Source organism: Lacerta agilis, chromosome 1 (assembly GCF_009819535.1).
Source record: "Lacerta agilis isolate rLacAgi1 chromosome 1, rLacAgi1.pri, whole genome shotgun sequence".
NCBI classification, from domain to species: domain Eukaryota; kingdom Metazoa; phylum Chordata; class Lepidosauria; order Squamata; family Lacertidae; genus Lacerta; species Lacerta agilis.
The window spans coordinates 76296170-76316965 of record NC_046312.1 but is presented as its reverse complement, the minus strand read 5'-3'; the positions used below and the strand labels follow the sequence as shown (position 1 = coordinate 76316965).

Sequence of the window (20796 nt, the reverse complement as noted above, 5' to 3'; positions counted from 1 at the left end):
GATTTAAGAAGTCTACACCTGAAATAGGACTTTACTGCTCAACTTCCAAGACTGATTGGTCGGTAACTTTGGGGGAGAAGAACAGGAAGAGGAAATCCCATTAACATTAATTTGTTTGCAAATTAAAACAAACATGAAGCTAAATTAGAATGTTTCTGAGATTCCCACACACAACATTTCAGGGACTAAGGTTTAATACCCCGCAGCAAACGGTCTGAAGGCTTCTACATTTCAAAGCTAAAGACATTTCATCCTTGTCAGTATGGCCTGTTGACGCAGCCCTATGCAAGCTGTTTCCCAAAGTTACAAAAAAAAAAGGCAGGATACATTTCAGAATGTATGAAACTTAAGATAGTGCTGTATTATCTGGACAATATATTAATTCTTACAAAACAAAAGGATTCTCACCCTCGCTCAGCATTTACTACTATGGCCCTTGGCTTGTCATGGTCTCCCCGGAGCACAACTCCAATCTGCTCCCCATTAAGTCTGTAAACGTTGACCGTATTTGTGGCTTCACAGGTCCAGTACAAAGTATGGCTGAAAATATCAATACTCAGGTCATGTGGCTGCTTTTCTGGATTTTGGCTTTGGTTGGGAGTACTCATGACTGTGAAAGGCTGCAAGAAGATGACGACATAAAATAGGAATAAAATGGTGAGAAAGAAAGATATAAACATAACAAAGTTAAGGAATGCATACTGTAAGGACAATCTAATGAAAAGGGTGCTCATACAATAAAGGAAATCTAAGTTGCTTAAGGAAAAATAATAGCTCTTTATTCCCTTCACCAATACACTATAGTAAGCAGCCTCTTATAGATGAGGTATTCCCAGCTATGAGAGAAATGAGTGGATACCTCTTTCGAAGAGAGTACCCACCACCTGCTATTCAAAGTAAAACCCTCTTATCAAAATCCTTTAAAAAATCTGGTGCCTAATCAATGAACCATAGCAAACTTTCATGAAGAACAGAAGCAGGTAATGGACGAGGCACCAAATATACAGAAATATACAATTTGTGTATTAGAACTAAATTGCAATCTGTTTCTTAATGATAAACAATGTGATTTGTTTAATTTATGTTGTCCAAGCATGGCTCAAAGATTACCCAAACAGTTTTGGTGTAAGGAAACCATCTTGCGATTATATAATAAAATCGAAATAAGCGACCTTGCCCTTTCCTTATCATTTTAGGAAAAAAACACAACCATGTAAGTTTAATGTCCAATTATGAACATTAAGGTCCATAAAATGCTAATTAACAGAATTAATTGGAGTATGAAGTAGCAAAAATTGCCAAACAATTAAAAGTACAATTTTTTAATACCCACATGTCCCTAGGAGGTACTTCTTCAAACACTGAAACTCTTGCCTATGCTGTACAACAATCTGTGTCATAATAAGCAGCTTCCAATGTAATTTGCACCTAGGAAGGGCCACTAATAGGAAGCCATCCAGCAATTAACGCCTGGCAGGCATCCCTCAAAGAGCAGATCTGACACTATAAGGCCCCTCCTTGCTACAAACAATAATTCATTATCTAGAAAGAAAATGCTATGGAAAATTCATCACATCAGCCTACATTGTACTTTTTTTTCTTTTTTAAACTCAGCCTGCTTATAGGAATTCTTTGCAACATCTTCTGGCGTCTTTGAGTAAAACACACTGGAAATACAGGTCATCTACCACTTAAGAGGAGGCAGCATGGGACCTTACTCTGCCCACTGTAAGCTGTGGAGGGTGTAAGGTGCACCATAATGAAGGGGTTATAAAAATTGCAGTTATAACACTGAGACCACAACATAGAATTGTACGTTCTCCTCCTCCTCCTTCCCCAGAAAAAAACTGCCCCTGTCTACCTTAACCATGTTTATTGCATTATATTAGCACCAATATTAAATTATAGTAAAGGCTAACGAGGGTCCTGCCTTTCAAAAGATTTGAAGCCTCACAGAAGCTCCGTTGCAGCGTGGAGCTGGTGCGTCATACAAGTAAGGTTCGGGCAGAAAGAGAGACAGAAGCCTCATAGTTTTCTTGTGCATCCTAAGGTCTGAGGCAACAGCTGGATTCTGTACCATCTTCATTGCTTCCACTTGTTAAGACTATTTAGAAATAGTGTGGAAGGGTTTGTGTTTTTTTTTTAAAAAAAAACACTACAAAAGCTTTTCCCCACCCCACTTGCTTCACAGAGGATTTCACTTTAGTTGTCGGTGGTACAAACCCTTGTTTGTGTGACAATAGCTAACACAGAAGAGAGGCACAGGCAGACAGTCTAAAGATGTCAAGGACAAACAAGCATTGTCCTTCAACTTTCCCCCTGCATCCTTTGTGCAGAAGAAGTGGAGAAGCTTTTATTCATAGTTTGCATTTCATCAAATACAGAAAACTGTCCTGGTTATACAAACCATCGTTTCCTGTATTTAGACAAAATGGAAAACTGAATCTTATTGCAAACTTCTCATCTCCTGTAAGATGTAAAGCAAGAGGTGGGTGGTTGAATGGGAAAGGGGGATCATGTCTGTACTCATAATGATAACCCATGATTTGTCAGCAAGTCTGAATCAGGCCCAAGATTGACATTTATGAATGATAAAAGTTCTAAATGATATAACTCAGAACGTAATATTGTGTACTTATCAGTTTGGAATTGAAACAGAGCCACCAAAAACATACAGCAGCTATTTCAACATGCTTGAGGGACTCTCTAGGGGAGTAAATGAATTTTTTAAAAGGCCTTACAGCAGAGATGGCCAGACTTGGCCCTCCAGCTGTTTTGGGACTACAATTCCCATCATCCCTGACCACTGGTCCTGTTAGCTAGGGATGATGGGAGTTGTAGTCCCAAAACAGCTGGAGGGTCAAGTTTGGCCATCATTGCCTTACAGGGTCCTCTAGACTTCCAGACATTTGGTGGCAGCTAAGCAGAAGAGAGGGAGAAAGGGTCTAAAGAACTAGAAAATCAGACAGGCTGTGTGAGTCTATCAATTAAGTCTAAAGCTGATAGCAGGTGAGACAAAGGCCTGGTCTGCATGTCATGCTAAGCCAAACTATGGCTTAGCAGGACCGCGAAAGCATGCGGACTCCTGGAGAGAAGCTTACAGCCGCTTTGCTCTTCTGTGGTCCCTTATGCTGCAGCACCCAAGCTAAGCCATCCGAACCTGGGCTCGCACTTAAGTTCTCCCCAGTCTAACCACAAGCTGTAACTGAGGCTTGTTTTTGGCTATGCATGATGTGTAAAGCAGACCACAGGGTGTCAGCTGAAGAACAACCACCGCCACCACAAGTAAAATGGAGAACAGGGGGAGGGCGGGAACTGGCCTGCTCAAGCTCCTGACACCATAAACTAAGTATCAGGGGAGGGGTACTAGGACCGGGGGGTTCTTCCCACTTCTTAGAATTATTAAGGGAATGTATTGGAAAGAAAAGACAGCTTTCCTCCTCACTTTTCAATAACTATGTGTTGCCTCACTATGAAAAGCTCTGATTTGGGGCTGGCAGCCCTCTATTGCAGCAGGAGAAGGAATGCTGGGAGGGCACTGTGTGCTGTGAAGGTTCTCCACTCCAAGGCCTCAGAAACACTGCTAGATTCCTTTCCCAGAATGCACTGAGCCCCAAACAGGAGCCCTATTCTTAGAAGGTGGGGATTCTCTAGAACAGGGGTGGCCAACTCCCAAGAGACCGCAATCTACTCACAAACTGGCAATGATCTACCCCCTTTTTTGGGGTTCAGGTCAAAGTTCTTGAGCTTTTTTAAGGGAGGAGGAGAGCCCTGTTTTTGGGGGGTTCAGGTAAAAGTTGAAAGTTGTTAAGCTTCTTTGGGGGAGCCAGTGATCTACTCATGATCTACCACAGATGTCCAGTGATCTACCGGTAGATCATGATCTACCTGTTGGACATGCCTGCTCTAGAACATCATATTACAAGTCTCACCTGCAACACATTTCTACGAAAACATACACCAACAGATAGATATATACCGTTATTTATTTATTTATTTATTTTTAACTTACCTGAGTGCCATCATCTTTGGCTCTTTTAATAATATTCTGGCGTCCGTCTACCCAATAGATAAATTTATCCAAAGGATCATAATCAATAGCCTTGACATTTCTTAGACCATGGATAGGAAGTATGATGTCTGGGCTCTGCTGGTCATCTGGTATCATCCGACTTATTGCAGTTTTCTGACTAAACAGTAAGAAGCTGCTAGGTGCTAAAAGAACAAAGAGAACATTTAACATCATCATCTATAAATACAAGGATCATGGAAAAAACAGGAAGGCTCAAGAACTGCATTTGTGAAAATATCAAACAACAGAAAGAAGCAATGTTCCAGCTTGCAGGTTTTACTATTGTTTTTGCACAGTTAACAGTTTAAGACTGTTAAAGAGTAATTTAGAATCATATTTTCAACTGGAACATAACTATCAATCAGTATAGCAGAAGAGCAAATGATTCAACAATATGATTATTTTAGAAACTTAACTATTATGCCAGTGCTCACAGAGGGGGTGGAGGGGGGAAACCCAAAACTTTTTATTTCACACTATAGTGCATTTCCCCCAAAAGGTAAAGCTGAAGTTATTGCAAATCTGAAAGTTATGTTTTTGGAAACCTCTGAAATGCACAACAGCTGCAATTAAGTCATAAGACTTTACAGTCTGTTTTAGGGAACTATGTTACAATATAATTGGTTTCAGTGTCTTAAAAAGATCAGCTCCAAACCCCAGAGAACCAACCAGCCTACTCTCTATCACAAACAAAACAAAACAAAAACAAATGCATAGTCCTTCCAAGTGGATATGACTATAGAAATGTTTGAAACAACCATTCACAAACTTTTTGAATTTGGGGAGAGGGAGGGGGGAAATTGCTAGGCCATCCTAACCAAGCATACATTGGGGTAGTATGCATATAGACCCTCACAAACAGTCATAATCATCCAGCTGGTTGCTGCGTGCAAATACTTATGGGTTTGAGTAAAGGCAAATTAAAGCTACCAATTTCTTTTGTGCTGCTCCACCCACCCATCATTCAACTTGGGAAGGAGCAACATCATGAGACTGCTGGGACCAGCGCTAATTCAAGGAGAAGAATTAGCACTTCATGATTGATGGAGGATGAAGAACCACCCCTGATCAGGCATGCAGGCTCTGTGGTGCTGGAAGGAAGTTAATGAGTGTGGCCAGCCTGCCCTACAGCAGGAAATAAGTGGTTTCTTCCTCTAGCTAGCTTTTCCTTTGCAAATTCTTTCTTAGGATCTTCTACCTCACTCCAACTTTCTTGCTTTGTCCTGCATGCACTTGAGCCAAGACTCTGTTTTAGTGAAGTGGGCTAGAACAGAAAAAGGGGGAGAGAGTACAGGCTCCAAGGGTAGGATGTTCTCCAGACACTTCTGGCAGCATCAGTTGTGGATCCCTCCCAAAGTTCCAACTCTTTCTCTCCCATGTGCATTTACATTATGTATTTCTATAGAATATGCCTGTGTGTTATATAGTAAGCCTGCAACTTATGCACATTTAACTTGTGCACATTCAGCATTACATGTGTTGCAAAAAATCTGTTTTTTAAAAAAATTAAAAGGGGGCGGGGTTTTGGGAAAAATTACTTTGGCAATCCCAAAAGTAGTACAGAAACACTTAAATAAATAAATACACACACACACGTGTGTGAACACAGCCAACATGTACAGTGAAGGCATGTATGTGAACCAAGGGCTTGCTACGAGAAAATAGTTGCAAGTATTTATACAACTGCAAAAAAAAGGGTAAAACACATACAACTGCAGTTCCGGCTGTTGGGATCCAAAGTGTAGTGAGATGCACAGCCACAAGTATAGCCACTGGGTACGGCCAGGCACAGCTGCCCACAGTGCCCATTGTTTTGTACACAGTCATTGAAGCCATCTTGCCGTGATGAGTGGAAAACCAATATATCCATCACAAAATCCAGACGTCCCTGAATTAGTGTCCGGTTCCTCCCATTTGTCTTGTCCGCTCTTTCTATGCTGTGAAGGTTCCAATCTGTCCAGTAGATGAAGTCACTGTACTGAGTTAGGCCAAAGGGATGAGGTAGATCATCAGCTATTATTTCCCTCTCTTGTCCTGAGGAAACATGAACATATGTTGTTAATAAACATAAAAAATTGAGAATTAGGTAGCCAAATGATAAAATATTAATTGTGGGAGATAAACTTTTTTTTTTTTGGCTTTCAAAACACACCATGTCTAATTTGGATGGCATAAGGATTTTAAATGATCATCAATGACCTTTTAATTACCATGAAGGCAGGTTGCCCATCACAGCTGCTCTACAATTCCCAATCCCCCAGCCCAGGAAAACCTGCACAGCAGCACTGCTTGTTGGGTTTATTTTAAAAATAACAATATTGCACTTTGGGGGGAAAAGAACTGAACTAGGTTTGGAACTCAAGAACAGTATTTATTCTTGAACATTCCCAATGAGTGCTTCAGTCTCGATCTCTCTCTCACACACACAAAAACACATAAATAAAATCATTTGGGATCTACTAGCTTAGCTTCACTTAATGGGAAAGCCTATTTTCAGGCAAACCCCTCTCCCTGCACCCGATTACAGCCTATACTTTGCTGCAAATGCTATTCTGAGGATGGGCGGTGAATGCATAAAAGGAGCTACTTCTTTGATTCTTTAACATACTCTTGGTTTTTGTATGATTTATATTGTAAGAACTGTTAAGAAGAGCTGCTAAGAACTATAAAATCTGACTGACTGAAGCTACAGTTACTTCAGAAATGCACAGAATTTTTCTTTCATTTCACAGGCCAATGCTTTCAAATATTTTAGTGGGTTTTTAAAAATATTATAAAATACAAAGAATATTTAAGAATTTTAAATATGCTCATATATACCTCCAAATTAAGTTTTACACAAATTATAAATTCACATAAAGCTTACAAGAGTGTTTACAAGGAAGTGAATTATATTGCCATTGCCCAGTTTAGCAAATCAGAATAGATTTTATATGTAGCATGTTTTCTTCAGTTTGTTGAACTTAATATCTCATTAAATGTTGATATTAAAACTAACGAAAACACATACAAAAATTAAAGCTGAAGCCTGTAACTCTTGGACTGAATTTGTGTAATTCTTGGATTGGATTAAGAGAATTCTGCCACCTAATTTATATAGAAACTTTTCTGTACATCACATCTGATATTTTCCAAGTAGAGGCATATTACCAAGCATATTTGATGATTCAATCATGCTTGTGTCAAGGTCAGTCCAATAGAGTCTTTGATCTTCATAATCAATAGTGAGATCGTTGGCACGGCCCACTTTATCCACAAGAGTGATGCTGTTTGTACCATCCATGTATGCCCGAACAATCTTTGGTTTGCCACCCCACTCTGTCCAATACATGTACCTGTTAATTAAAAATCACAACAAACAATAATTAGCTGCTTAAGCCATATCAAGACAATGTACTTAGACCTTTGTTTACTTCTAGGCATTTAAGAAGAAAACAACACACTGTATTATGAGTTTTGTAATAACTGATTTTAGGTGCTTATTAACTAATGAATAACAATATTAACTGAACTATACTGAACATTTAGACAATACATATTCTGTTTCAATGAGTATTTCAGAAATTTGAAGATTCCTATCAGCTTGAGTATACGAAATACCATTCAGTAGAGACACTGGTTATCACAATAATCCCAATGAGAATTTTACAGAACCAACATTTGTGTAGCAGCATTCAACCTTTTGATTTCTAGAGAACTCAAGAGTTTGGAAGCAACTGGATAACACCTTGTGTATTTTACACCCTTGAGTCTAGACAGAGCCATAAAGGACCAGCATTCTTGTGACTATATAAGCAGAAGTCAACCCAACCCAACCAAACTGATTTTCCTTGCAATTCTTTAGATCTTCCTTCATAACTTAAAAGCAAATTTCTTGGAAATTTCTGTCTATTTATGATATGATAACATTTTGTATCCTCCTTTTTACTTCCATGAAGAACTGTTAAAGCAGTCTGCATAAGAAAACCAACACTACATTTAGTATTGGTACTCTTTTCATAAATTATTCTCTCTGGAATTATTCTGGAGCAGGAAGATGGAAGGCTGTGAGAGAAGTCTATGGATGGTCAGAGGTTGTGTAGCTGTCAAAACCATTTTGTGCATCCTGTTGGAATGGAAATTCGCCCTTTCATTTTAAATAAGTGTTTAAGCCTAAAGACAAAAACAGGAACATGAGAACCTAAGAGTCTGATGGATCAGGCCAGTGGTCCATCTACTCCAGCATCCTGTTTTCACAGCTGCCAACCAGATACCCATGAGAAGCTGACAAGCAGGACCTAAACATCACAGCACTCTCCCCTATGAGATTCCACCAACTGGTTTTCAGAAGCATACTGCTTCCAACCATGGAGGGAAAGTATAGCCATCGTGGTATGAGAGTTAAGATATCAGTGAGACACTTAACTGGAAGGCAGATAGACAACATCTTCACAAGCCAAGAAAAAAATTAAGAATAATGTTTTAAGGACAATTTCATAATCTTAGGGACATCTTCAACGAGCAATTTCCAACTCCTTGATAAAACCAGCTTGTCTGAAAGACTCAAAATAGTCACACAGGAACCACAACCTAATAGTTGCCATATTATAACAAATTATTTGAATTGACAGAACATGTGTATTAGCTTCGGCCCCTAACCTCAACGTGTCTATTAATGTTACTATGCTTGTGGGGCGGGGGTAATAAAGCTTCCTTACCCTTTAGATGGATCAAGAGCTAAAGACCTTGGGTTGTCCAAATCCTTCCACACCAGAACTTGTCGGTATAGCCCATCCAACCGTGCCACTTCAATTCTATTGGTCCCGGTATCTGCCCAATAAAGGTTCTTTCCCATCCAGTCCACAGCCATTCCTTCAGGATAATCCAAGCCAAACTCAATCACATGCTCAATTGCACTTCCATTCATGAAAGCTCGACTTATTGTCTACAAAACAATTTTGTTGAAATATTACAGGCATTCAGGAACACAAATGAAATTAAGTAATATCTCACTTAAGTTATTACTGAAAGGAAAGAAAAATATGCATTAAAAAAAATTCATGGCACCAAAGCAAAAAGCAACAACCCCACAACTACTTTAGAGACATTATCGGAACAATATTTATGTTTTATCTGCATGTTCTTGTAACACAATTTACAAACTATTTACACTTCCCGATTTCCACATATACATCAAACAGATTTATTAAGCTCATGCTAGAGTCCTTTAAAAATATATATTTATTTTCATTACATTCACCCCTTTTGTAAGACCTACAAGACAAATTTATTTATTATCAGACTATTGTTGTGGAGGAAGTGTACCGAAACCAGCTGCATACAAAACAATCTGTTATATTTGGCTGCCATGAGTACCTTCAAACTAATATCTGTCCAATAGATCCTGTTGTCAGACACATCAAAGTCTAGCGCAGAAGCTTCCTTGACACCAGTAAGAGGAATGGCTACGTCGTTATTGTTTGTTTCAAGAGAAATCCTATGAATGGCTGCTCTGCTGGTGAAAACAAGAAAGGCTTCTGGAATGATGCAGGTCTTCATGTCACTCAGCAGCTCCAATCCAATGGGACAGGCACATCTGCACTCCTGAGGTGTGAAGAAACACAAGTGGCTGCAGCCTCCATTGTTCTCGGCACATGGATTTGTTCCTGGAAAGGAAAACAGTTATTTGAAGAAGAAAACTTGGCTGAGATAGAATGTCATGTACCCCATGGCTATAGACATTGGGGGGGGGAGGGAGGGAATGAAAGGAGGAAATGGGGAGACTCTCAAGAGTTTTTCCTTGTGCAATAGAGTGTTCTCCCCATCCTCTACCCCAAGTGCCCCCCTAGATCTATTATTGGGGAGTGTCCCCAAACCCTCTAAAGCAGATATGAGCATGACATGGGGGGAGTAGAGGCATGAAATCCTCCTGGGCTGGTGCCAATACTTGCACTAGCCCAGTTAGTTGAAAACTGCCTCATGTGCCCAAAATGACCTCAAAACAGACCCTATGTCAACCCAATGGTCTTGTCTTCTTAGAAGGAGTCTGTCTGAAGAAAGCTGCTTAAAATATTGTTCCCCACTTGTTTATTCATTCCTATTAGAGAGCTAGTTGAAATGTTCACCTCAATAATGAAACCATGAAATAACTAGGTGGCCTTAGGCAAGCCTCCACTCACAATATTGGAACAGTACTAACCTACATTACAGGGCTGATGTATAGATTACTAAAGTCATATATGTGTAGCACTTCTGGCTATAAAAATACACCCCCTCCCCCAATATAAATGCTTACTATGTTATTCTGAAGTGACGTTCATGTCTACCCTGACATGATGCAACCATATGACTGTGTACAGAAAGGTCAGTGAAATGCCCCACATCGTTCCTGGGATAGCTCAGTTGGAAGAGCATGAGACTTTTAATCTTAGGGTTGTGGGCAAAATATTCCTGGTCCCCTCTCCAACTCTACAATTCTCTGTTTGGCCAATTTCAGCTTCCAATACAGATGGCAAATGTGCTCCAGTTTCCACGTAGCCCTCACCACTAAATGTCTTTTACTACTATGGCAAAATAGATCCTACATACACCTTCCCCAGCTGTTATATTTAGTATCAAAATTATTATTATTGCTGAGTTACATACACCAAAACTGATCCGCTTTTTGAAGTGCAACAGATTCCAGGTCAACTGGAAAATCCTGAACACCCTGGCGACAAGAGTGTTAAGTTGCATTATCGCTAGGCCAGGCTTGGAAACTGTATTTCCTACAGCCAGCAAATATGACTCCACAGTACACTCTGCCAACCTGTCAAAAATGGCGGGTGGGCAGCTCTGGATCCAACCCAGTGGCCAAATCCAGTTCCCCACCCCTGACCTGTAAGGAAATGGCAACACAGGAAGTGGGGTATGTGCTTGGCTTAGGCTTTGTGGAGAGGATAACAAAGTGAATAAAGAAGCTGCAGAGTGACTCCAGTAAGGGGGGAAATGCTAGCTTCACAGGTACAAGAATAGGGTGAAACATGAACTCAGTTAATAAGTAAAGACAGGAGGCAGGCTTTCACATATGAGCAATATAGATCCTTCTATCTGCAGACATGAAGGGTAACAAATGGTCGCTCTTTTCAGACATCATAATTAAACTGAAAGCCTCTCTAGACATAAAAATAGGTCAAGAGAGCATAATAGAATCTGCTGCTAATGATGTGTGCCTTTTGCCACTAAGCCTAAAATGGGAAGGTATTACAAGTGGGTATGCTTTGTGGCTTATCCAGTGCATCTCTAAAAAGCACACTTGTTTCTCATTTGCAATGATGCATGACAAATTACTCATTTTGCATCATAAATATAAACATGGAAAAGTGTGTGTGTGTGTGTGTGTGTGTGTGTGTGAGAGAGAGAGAGAGAGAGAGAGAGAGAGAGAGAGAGAGAGAGATTTACTGAACTTCCCCAAGATCAGCCAACACAATATTTTTGGTCATGGACTGGACAGGAAGCTTCCTTCCCTTCACAATCATCTATGCATAACTGGCTAATAGAGAGGATGGATAATAAGGTTTGAAAAGTGGGGTTAAGCAGGGTTGAAGGGAGCCCACCAATGCTCGAAACTCCCATTATCAGCCACAAAAAATTATATAGGGAGCAAAAATGAATCAGCAGTTCTCTCTTCCCAGGCCTTCAATCTGCCATGGTCCAATGGTATGATAATGCATGCATTTTCCCCTTTACCACCAAGAAAATCCCTGGCAGCTTGGAAATAGCACACAGGTGAAAGCTGTTGGGCAGCTAAGGAAACATATCTGGGTGATGAACATACCTGCCACTTGCTTCCCACCATCCAAGTGAAAGCCCCTGCAATGGGCTCAAAACTGATGGGGACCAGAAGCGTACTCACTCTCACACTTTATCCCCAAACTCACTGCAGGGAATGGGTTAGGCAGGACTCTCATAAATCTGACAGCTCTTGGAACAAAGAAGAAACTTTCCCAAGATCCCCTTGTCTGTCAGACAAGGAACTCACAGGATTTGACCAATGCAAGTTTGTCTTCTTACTTAACACATTAAGTATTATTTAAAAAGTGGCTTATTCTGCCAGTACAAGAAATTGGCTATTGCTTTTACTGCAAAAGTGATTATTATGGAACCCAGTACAAATCAACTGTACATTGTCTTCACTTACCAACAGCTTTAGTGACACTTGCCGCTTTAAGGCCCATCAGGTCTGGCAACTGATCGATGATTATGTCCCTACTTGCCCTTATTTTGTGAACTCTTTCAATGCTCCGCCTCTGCCAGTCTGTCCAGTAGATGTAGTCACCCAGCAAAGTAAATCCAAATATATGGGGAAGTTTATCTTCTATGAGAGTTTTTCTCATGGTTCCATCCATGTTTATTACCTGCAAAAGCATGAGAATATATAAAACAGTCCAACTACAATAATTGTTTGATCACTCCTTATTAAGAATTGCCTTGTGGGATCAGACCAAGGTCTATCTAGTCCAGATTTTGTGCTTTTAGTGGCAGTCAATTGAATTCCTCTTGGAACCATACAAATAGGCCTTTCTGTTTTCCCAAAGCATGTAGTTTTCATTGCAAAAACTTAACTAGTGAGCAAGCAGCAGAACAAACAGGTGCCAGCAGAAGCAAGTGAGAATGGCTGACAGAGGCCTTTAGGTCAAACTCTGTGACTGCATCTGTATAACTGTTGGCAGAGCTTTTAACATATCCCTTGTGAGATAATGGGTAAAACAGCACATTGTCTCTTTGACAGTTTCCCTCTTGCAACGCTGCTGGAGCTCTAGGCAGCTGGGCTGGAGAGGAAGACCTTGTCAGTGAAGGGGTGAGCAAGGAAAGGAGCCTGTTGCCAGGCAGAGTGACAAGGGACAGAAACATATGAGAAGTCACAAGGCAGCCTTTTAGCCGCATGAGCAGTTTTGTTTTTGAACTGCTTTTACATTGTGTCTCTGTAGACAGGTGGGCAGTGCTGAAACTCAACTAAGAGTTTTTTTTAAAAGGGTATCAGATTTTGATGTAACAAAAAGCAGCAGTATAAGCAGAGATTCACATGCTAGCTTCAAACCATCATTTATGATCCTTCAGTTAGTGAGCCTAGCGAGTCAGGTTCTGATGAACCACAGTCAAGCTAAACAAACCATGATTGAGTGTTATCTCTAAACCAGGCCTTTTATTTATTTGTTTTCTTACATTTTCCACATTTCTTCAATCATGCAATCCAAGGTGATATGCATGCGGTTTCCAAGTGGTTCCCCTTCCAGACACTGACCTGCTAACCTTCACCAAGGTGGCGGTCTCATGTGCCTTCAGGCCACACTTGGAACCAATTACCTGGAAGTTCTTAAATTATGTGAAACTCCTCTTGAATCTTAGCATTCTTCGGTTCATGTTTACTATTGAAGCAATATGCCTCATATTTCAAAATCAATCTATGCCTAAACAAAATCCCTGCATAATAATTGTTTCTATCCAGCAATTTACAGCTAGTGATGACAACTGAGGGGCGGGGCTATAGTTTGTTACTCTGTTTTGTATTTTTGTGTTTTTATATTGTAAACTTCCCCTCACTGAGCAGGGCAGCCAGAGATATTTCTGTGGTCTCGGCTGTATGTAACACAAGGCATTAATAAGCGAGCATGCTGGTGCAGTTAGCTAATTTAACAGTGCTTGCTCTCTCTCACCCACCCCACCCCCGGCATCCTGCTATGCTACCAGGATCCAATTCATGATTTGGCTTAGCATTATGTGAAAACCTGGGCTCATGGTTTGTCACCTACAACCAATAGGACAAGAACAAACTTTAGTTACAGTCATGGTTTGTGTGAGGCAAACCATGACTTCTGGTTCACATGCAACAATAAGCCAAGCTATGGTTTAGCTTCCAGTAGCATGGCAGCAAGAGCAGAGAGGGAGCAAATTGTCCATGCTTTTCTAACTGTCCACCAGCACATTTACTCTTTTACTTTAAGGCTTTTAAGCCATAGTTTGGCTTAGCGTTGTGTGTGAACAAGGCCTATATCTGCTTCAGATCCTGCCTGGAATAAAACTGAATTTGATTTATATAACTAGCATTTGCAGGTTTTGCTTTTTTCTAGCCGCATTATCAAATCTCTTTCTGTGACATGTGGATAAAATCTTATTTTGAATGGTGGTGTTAATTTACGTCCCAAACCTATTGTTTTTACGCTTACTGTGTTCAAGCATATGATCCTAATGTAATCCACGTTGCAAAAATTGCCTTGAAATCAAGACGTTAGTTCAGACTTGAATTACAACTCTTTCTGAAAGTGCAATCTACTGTCTTAAAACACTTTTGGACTTTTAAGTTGCCCTTAAAATAGAATCTTGCAATTTGAACCTTACCAAATTTACTCAAACAAGTTCCACCAATTGCAGTGGCACAATCATTTGCTGCAAGGTCACACTGATTTATAGCAGCTTCCCCCAATCTGGTGCCCTTCAGATACTTTAGACTCCCTTCGCTCTTGCTGGCTAAAGCAAATAAGAGCTGTGCTCTCAAACACCTGGAGGGCACTAGGTTGAGGAAGGCTGGTACCACCAAATGAGGTGGAGTGTTATACTTTTCATCCTCCAATTATATCTGTGGATTAAATAATGCAGAACCCCAGCTGTAGACAGCTAGTCTGGAGTAGACTAGACAGATAGTCTGGTTTTGGGGAAGTAAACTTATTGAATGTAAATCTGCAAAACTCTCAGGTTTTCAAACGCCACACAAACCAGGTGCTTATGAAATGCCACAGCACAGCCTCTACAAGTGGGCTGTGAACCTGAACAAGTCCATGCTACTATTACACCCAGCGGTAACTCTCTCCTTACAACCTCCCTGCTGCACTATCTAGGAAGAATCAGAAGCAGAGTTCTTATGGATGCACTCATACCCTATAGGCACTCTATAATAAAGTTTGATATTTATCTGCAGTTCAGCCAACTGCTCCTGCCAATGCTCAGGCCCCTTGGCCAAAATTAAATTGCATCTGAATGTTCATTTTAAGTTGAAACACAAAGTATGACCCCCCGTTGTTCTATCAAGCCTTTCATACATGGATTCTCAGGATGGAAGAGAGGGGGGGAGGAGAGTAGCATATTTACCCCCACTATTTACACTCCTCACTTGTGCCCTGTAAATTCCTACTCAATGTGGTCTCCAGCACATATGGAATGCATTGTGAACAGAAAATTCACCAGCTGTGATGGCAACTGTGAACCACAACATTGTTATAAAACAAGAAACTTCAATCCCCGTTTCTGTGTAATTATGCTAATAAGCCGCAAGCATAACCATAACAAATATCTACTATGCACACTTCCTTTTGCATGGGATAATTAGTTGAAGGGAAACCTTTAACAACACAGAAAGCTTTACTAAATTTTTTGACAAGTGAGGCTCACTTACTTCTGCTGCAACTTAAACACACCCTTAAACTAAGCTGCAATTATTTTAGGACTGGCTTCTCAGATATTCCAAATGAGATCCAACACCGGAGACTTCTCCAAATCAAACCCCAATTTATAATAGAGGTTTTCCCTCTGTCAAACTATTTTAATATCTACAGCATGTTCAGCGATGTGTGGCTTAGCTTTTCTCTGCATCACCCAAGGGTCACGCTTGCAAGCATGATGTAGTTTTAGGATTGGCTACACAACAGTTATGTATTATCTTTTTGTCTAGCAAACAGCTTTTTTTTAAAAGGCAAAACCCATGAAAGATCACAACCTAAAGACAATTAAACCCTCTAAAGGCTCAATGGACTTCCCAGCAAAAATCGAAAGGGGAGAGCTGCTCAATAGAAAGGAACAATCCTCGAAAGTTATAATGAATCCAATGTCCACAGCTTATTCACACGTTTTATTTTACAAAACGAAAGTGATTTTGACTTCGCACCACGGCTGAAATACCGGTACATTCCATTTCTTCATTGCTTAGTCTTGTTCTGTTTGATTGTTGGCTGAGATTCCAATTTACACTTAGAAAAGAGTCATTCTCAAAGAAAGAATATAATTAAGTGCATGGTAAAGGTAAAGGTAAAGGGACCCCTGACCATTAGGTCCAGTCGTGGATGACTCTGGGCTTGCGGCACTCATTTCACTTTACTGGCCGAGGGAGCCAGCATACAGCTTCCAGGTCATGTGGCCAGCATGACTAAGCTGCTTCTGGTGAAACCAGAGCAGTGCAAGGAAACGCCGTTTACCTTCCCGCTGGAGCGGTACCTATTTATCTACTTGCACTTGGACGTGCTTTCGAACTGCTAGGTTGGCAGGAGCAGGGACCGAGCAATGGGAGCTCACCCCCTCGCGGGGGTTCAAACCGCTGACCTTATGATCGGCAAGCCCTAGGCTCTGTAGTTTAGACCACAGCACCACCTGTGTCCATGCACCATGTCTCTCTAGACACATGCAGAATTTCTGCCTCTAAAGATGCTACATTTGCTCTCCCACTTGTTAGCACTGCAGATTAGTTATATGTTCTTGTGACACAATCGGAAACTTGAGTTGTTTGCCTAGACCTGCAATGACGATAAATCCCAGTTCTGTTAAACCACTGCGTTCACAAGTATGGGTCAGCACCCCAAAGTTGTAAGATAAATTATAGTGCAACTCAGGTAAAAGGAAAAAAAAGGAAGAGAAGTTTCATATGACTAACAATGATTCATATATGCTGCTATTTATCCTTTATAATTTGGTGAAAGTTACGTCTATGCATTTAACAGCATATCAATTTGCTTATTCAAAGAGCCCTAATGTTCCTCTAAGGAGAAAGTTTGAGGGAAAGACAAATGAAAGAATTCGCCTACAAAATTAAATGGGGTGGGGGAGGGAAGAGAGAGAAACATCATCCACCAACCAGGTATTTCTCGGGCTGGGTTTGCTGTGTATTTCTGAAGTACAATATGGCAGGCTGCAAAGTAATTTTGCAAAAATATAAACAAAATGATTGAATATCTTTTCCAATAAAGGACCAATAAATATGTTTGCTTCAGTCTAGCTAGCAACTAAAGACAAATAAACGTATGGACAATAGGCAACATTCTGGACATCTTCTACCTGTTAATTTCGAAAAGTCATGTCCTAGTCTACACTATTAATGGGTCATCATTTTCACATGCACCTTTGGGTTTGATGCAGGTCAGCCTTTCTGCTTCTCAGGATTCCTTTTGCTCCCTCCTAGGTGTCATTAGTCTGATCCATGCTAAAGACATGCAAAACATTTTAATAAAGCCAAATGTGATTAGAAAAGAGAGAGCAGCTGCCCAGTAAAAAGGAAAGACAATGGAAAGCTTCTATGCTACAATGAGCTCTTTGGCTGAAGTTGTGACACGTCGCATTCAAAATATAGCTTTTCAATACAAACCAAGGGCATGTTGAGACATCACATCACTCCTGTGATTCTACTTCAGGTTAAATCAAGAGTGAGCTTTGGGCTTTTGGGGGCGGGATGCAACTTACTGTTGCATCCTTTCCATTTTTAGAAGGCGTGCAGTGTCATGCTTATGAACACTGGGAGAGCGATCCTGACTAAAGTAGGTGTGTGCTTTTTTTTCAAAAAAGGGGGGCAATAGCCTCTATTTCCCCAATATTAGTAGTTTTGAAAGACAGTCCTCACTGAATGCATCTTTAATTCTTCATGTGCATGTTCAAAGACACTCAAATATTTACACTATTTAAACCATGAAACTAAGAAGTTTTTTGTTTTAGCTGAACTGGATCATAGCTTCAATTCAGACATGGTTCAATTAAATGCTATAATTTCAGATTCATTGTATATCTTTCTTTGCTCCTCAAATAGCCTTTTCGGGTGTCCAGCCTATACCAATTTCTTTTACACGTTCTGGAGGGCAGGGAACCCAGAGTGTAAATTCACCATGAAATATGGAAGTCTACCAAACACATGTGGCTTTCTGTTTTAACAAACTCCCAAAGCCAAGCGTCAGGCAAGACAATAGGTAGCATGCATTAGTAGCTGTTATGTCATGTCTGAGACAACTGTAGCTTAACAGATATATACCAAACATCCTTCTCTGGTAGTTGCCTTCCTTCACTGTCTCATCAATAAGGATGATAACGTTTTCAGAAAGCAAATACCTGTCCCTAAGTAGTGTTTCCCCTGCATTACAAAACAAGAGCATAGCAAGTTAAAAGCAGATTTTGCACACAAACACTCTCTCAAGGTTCCCACTGACAAAACCAAAGCAAGGCACACTGATTGTGTCTGGATGGAATTTCATGACATAGGGAATGATTAGAGATAGGCTCAATTACGCATCCCATTCTTTCCCCCTACCCCCAGGCAACACAAGAGTCTATTAATACCTAACAAGATTCTGCAAACTGTGCTCCGTTGACTAATTAAAGATCAATGCATGTTACTCTCCCCACCTTGAATTAATACGCATCAGGGACTTTCATTGCCGATAGCTACACATGTACAATTCTGTTTGCCAAAATTTTGGAGAGATATTAAATAATGGCCTCATTTAAACTCGAGGCCTACAGATCATAAATCTGGAAGCATCCATTTGTGTTTTAAACTATGTAATGAATATCGTAAGATCACACCTGTAGATATACACATATGTTTGTGTATCCATTCAAGAGAAGATTTAATTTTGTTTTTTAAAATGAGCTTGGCTGTAATGGCACCATTTCCAAGAAAGAAAATAGACATCTGCTTACACAAGGGGGCAAGTCACCAGTTCAAATACTGTTTTGGAGGATCCCTTAGGCCTTAGGAACAACTTATGGGCAGTGCAGTAAGCTACAGCAGGAATGTCTTCCGCAACCAAAAGTACACTTGCCAGTTGTAAAATTTAACCCACTGCTTTAAAGGTATTTCCAAAGCAATACAATGTTCCCTTATAATGGAAAAGAAAATTAAATGCTCATGCAGTGTAATCATTCAAGCCTTAGTCCTCCCTCAATCTCATTCCAACTCATCTAGCCAAGCAAGCCAGTCATCCTCTACCTGTTCTGTAGTTAGGAAAGCATACCTCAAGGACTGAATGATAATAATCTGAGGCCCTTCTTTGTGTGCCCCCTCCATGAGAAATCCAGAGGATGGCAACACAAGAACGGGCCTTTTCTCTGGTGGTTCCCTGCTAGTGGAATGCTCTCCCCAGGGAGGCTCGCCTGGCATCTTTCTTACATATCTTTACATGCCAGGCAAAAACATTCCTCTTCTCCCAGGCCTTTGGTTAATTAGACAAGCTATGGCCTTTTAAACTGTGGGGGGTAATTGTTTTTGTTTGTTATAGAAAGTGAATGAAATAATAATAATAATAATAATAATAATAATAATAATAATAATAATAATGTTGCAGATGATTCTGTGTCCACGACTTATTTTGGAACTAGTTAATCAGACAAAGGTACACACATCAGAAAGAACTTTAAAATAGTACAAATAAAGCCCTCGGTTGTGAATCATAACTGTGATGGGAAACATTCAGATAATTATAGGAAGCCACTTTATACCGTGGCAGACAATTCGCTTGCCTGGCTCAGCATCATCAACACTCCAGGGTTTCAGGCAGAAATCTCTCCCAGCACCACCAGGAGATAACAGGGACTGAACCTGGACCTGCACATCAGGGGCTCTAGCTCTGAGCTATAGAGAGAAGTTATATGGAACTGACTGGCCAAATGTACCACTACTGCTGCTACTAAGAGATGCTGCTGCCGCCACTGCACGAACTGGTCCAAGTTAATCCTCAATAAAAGAAACGTCCCTGAATTCAAATTCCAGTTATTATTTGAATTCTATACAAGTGTTCTGCATGCTGAAAACACTCCTCTTTCCTTTTCATACCTGATAGGTATTTCAGGACCCATCTTATTATTGTGATTGTAATTTGTTTTAAACATGTTTTAATATTGTATTTTTTAACTGTCATAATGCGCTGTGGAACCTTATAGTGAAGGGTGAGTAAGAAATAGTAGTGGTAGTGGTAGTAGTAGTAGTAGTTACTCTTGGCCGTACCTACCCAACCCATTTCCAATCAGCTTCCCTGTGCAGCTGCTTTTTACAACAGGGCCTGTAACCTGCAGGGTTAATAGCTGGGAGAAGTCAAGCAACAGCAGAAAAGGCAGTTGTTGTTGCTGGATGGTTAAAAAACAATGATGTATGAGCATTCCCTAAAACAACAAAGCAGGATTGTAGGAGGTGGGTTCAATTAGATTTCTCAAGGAAAACCCTAAAACAGATTTTAAAAAAATTAATGTTTATTATGATAGTAGAAACATACGTACTTGTGTTTCCATACAAGTGCAATGTTTGTTTTATATACAAAAAGTAGAAATCTGTGTGGCTTGTACTGTTCACCTATGAGTTACATTAAAACACTCAATACAGGAATAACAAATGTGGATACGAATGCCCTAAGTGATCTGTGGGGGATTAAAGTTAATAAATTAGGCAACGGTTTCATTGAGTATGGGAATGAAGTAACTGTTGAGGAATACCCCCGAATAGAATTTCTCTAAGTACAGTATGTGTTTTTAGGCTTTTATTGGTTGCATGTCTTTTAATCAAATTTAAGTTGCTTTGGGTCACTTTTGTGAGGAAAGCAACCAACCAACAAATATAATTAAATAATGATACAAATAAATAAATAATTGCAGGGTTTGGGCTAGATGACCATTGGGGCCCCTTTCAACTCTACAATCCTATAATTCTATGAAATAAATGTCATTTGGGAGTTTCTTTGGGAGTAAAC

At 40.2% G+C, this 20796-nt stretch overlaps 1 protein-coding gene across 3 annotated transcripts in view; it reads right to left on the bottom strand.

Moving 5' to 3' along the window:
- The window catches only part of LRP5 (LDL receptor related protein 5), a 189994-nt gene that overhangs the window by 15061 nt on the left and 154137 nt on the right, over positions 1 to 20796 (bottom strand). For all 3 annotated transcript variants that reach the window (XM_033156106.1, XM_033156113.1, XM_033156120.1), the window contains 7 exons: positions 12231 to 12447; positions 9428 to 9717; positions 8770 to 8996; positions 7223 to 7407; positions 5783 to 6106; positions 4013 to 4215; positions 409 to 620 (listed from right to left, as the gene is read on the bottom strand). In XM_033156106.1, coding sequence (XP_033011997.1) covers positions 409 to 620; positions 4013 to 4215; positions 5783 to 6106; positions 7223 to 7407; positions 8770 to 8996; positions 9428 to 9717; positions 12231 to 12447 — 1658 coding nt within the window. The remainder of the gene's footprint in view (positions 1 to 408; positions 621 to 4012; positions 4216 to 5782; positions 6107 to 7222; positions 7408 to 8769; positions 8997 to 9427; positions 9718 to 12230; positions 12448 to 20796) is intronic.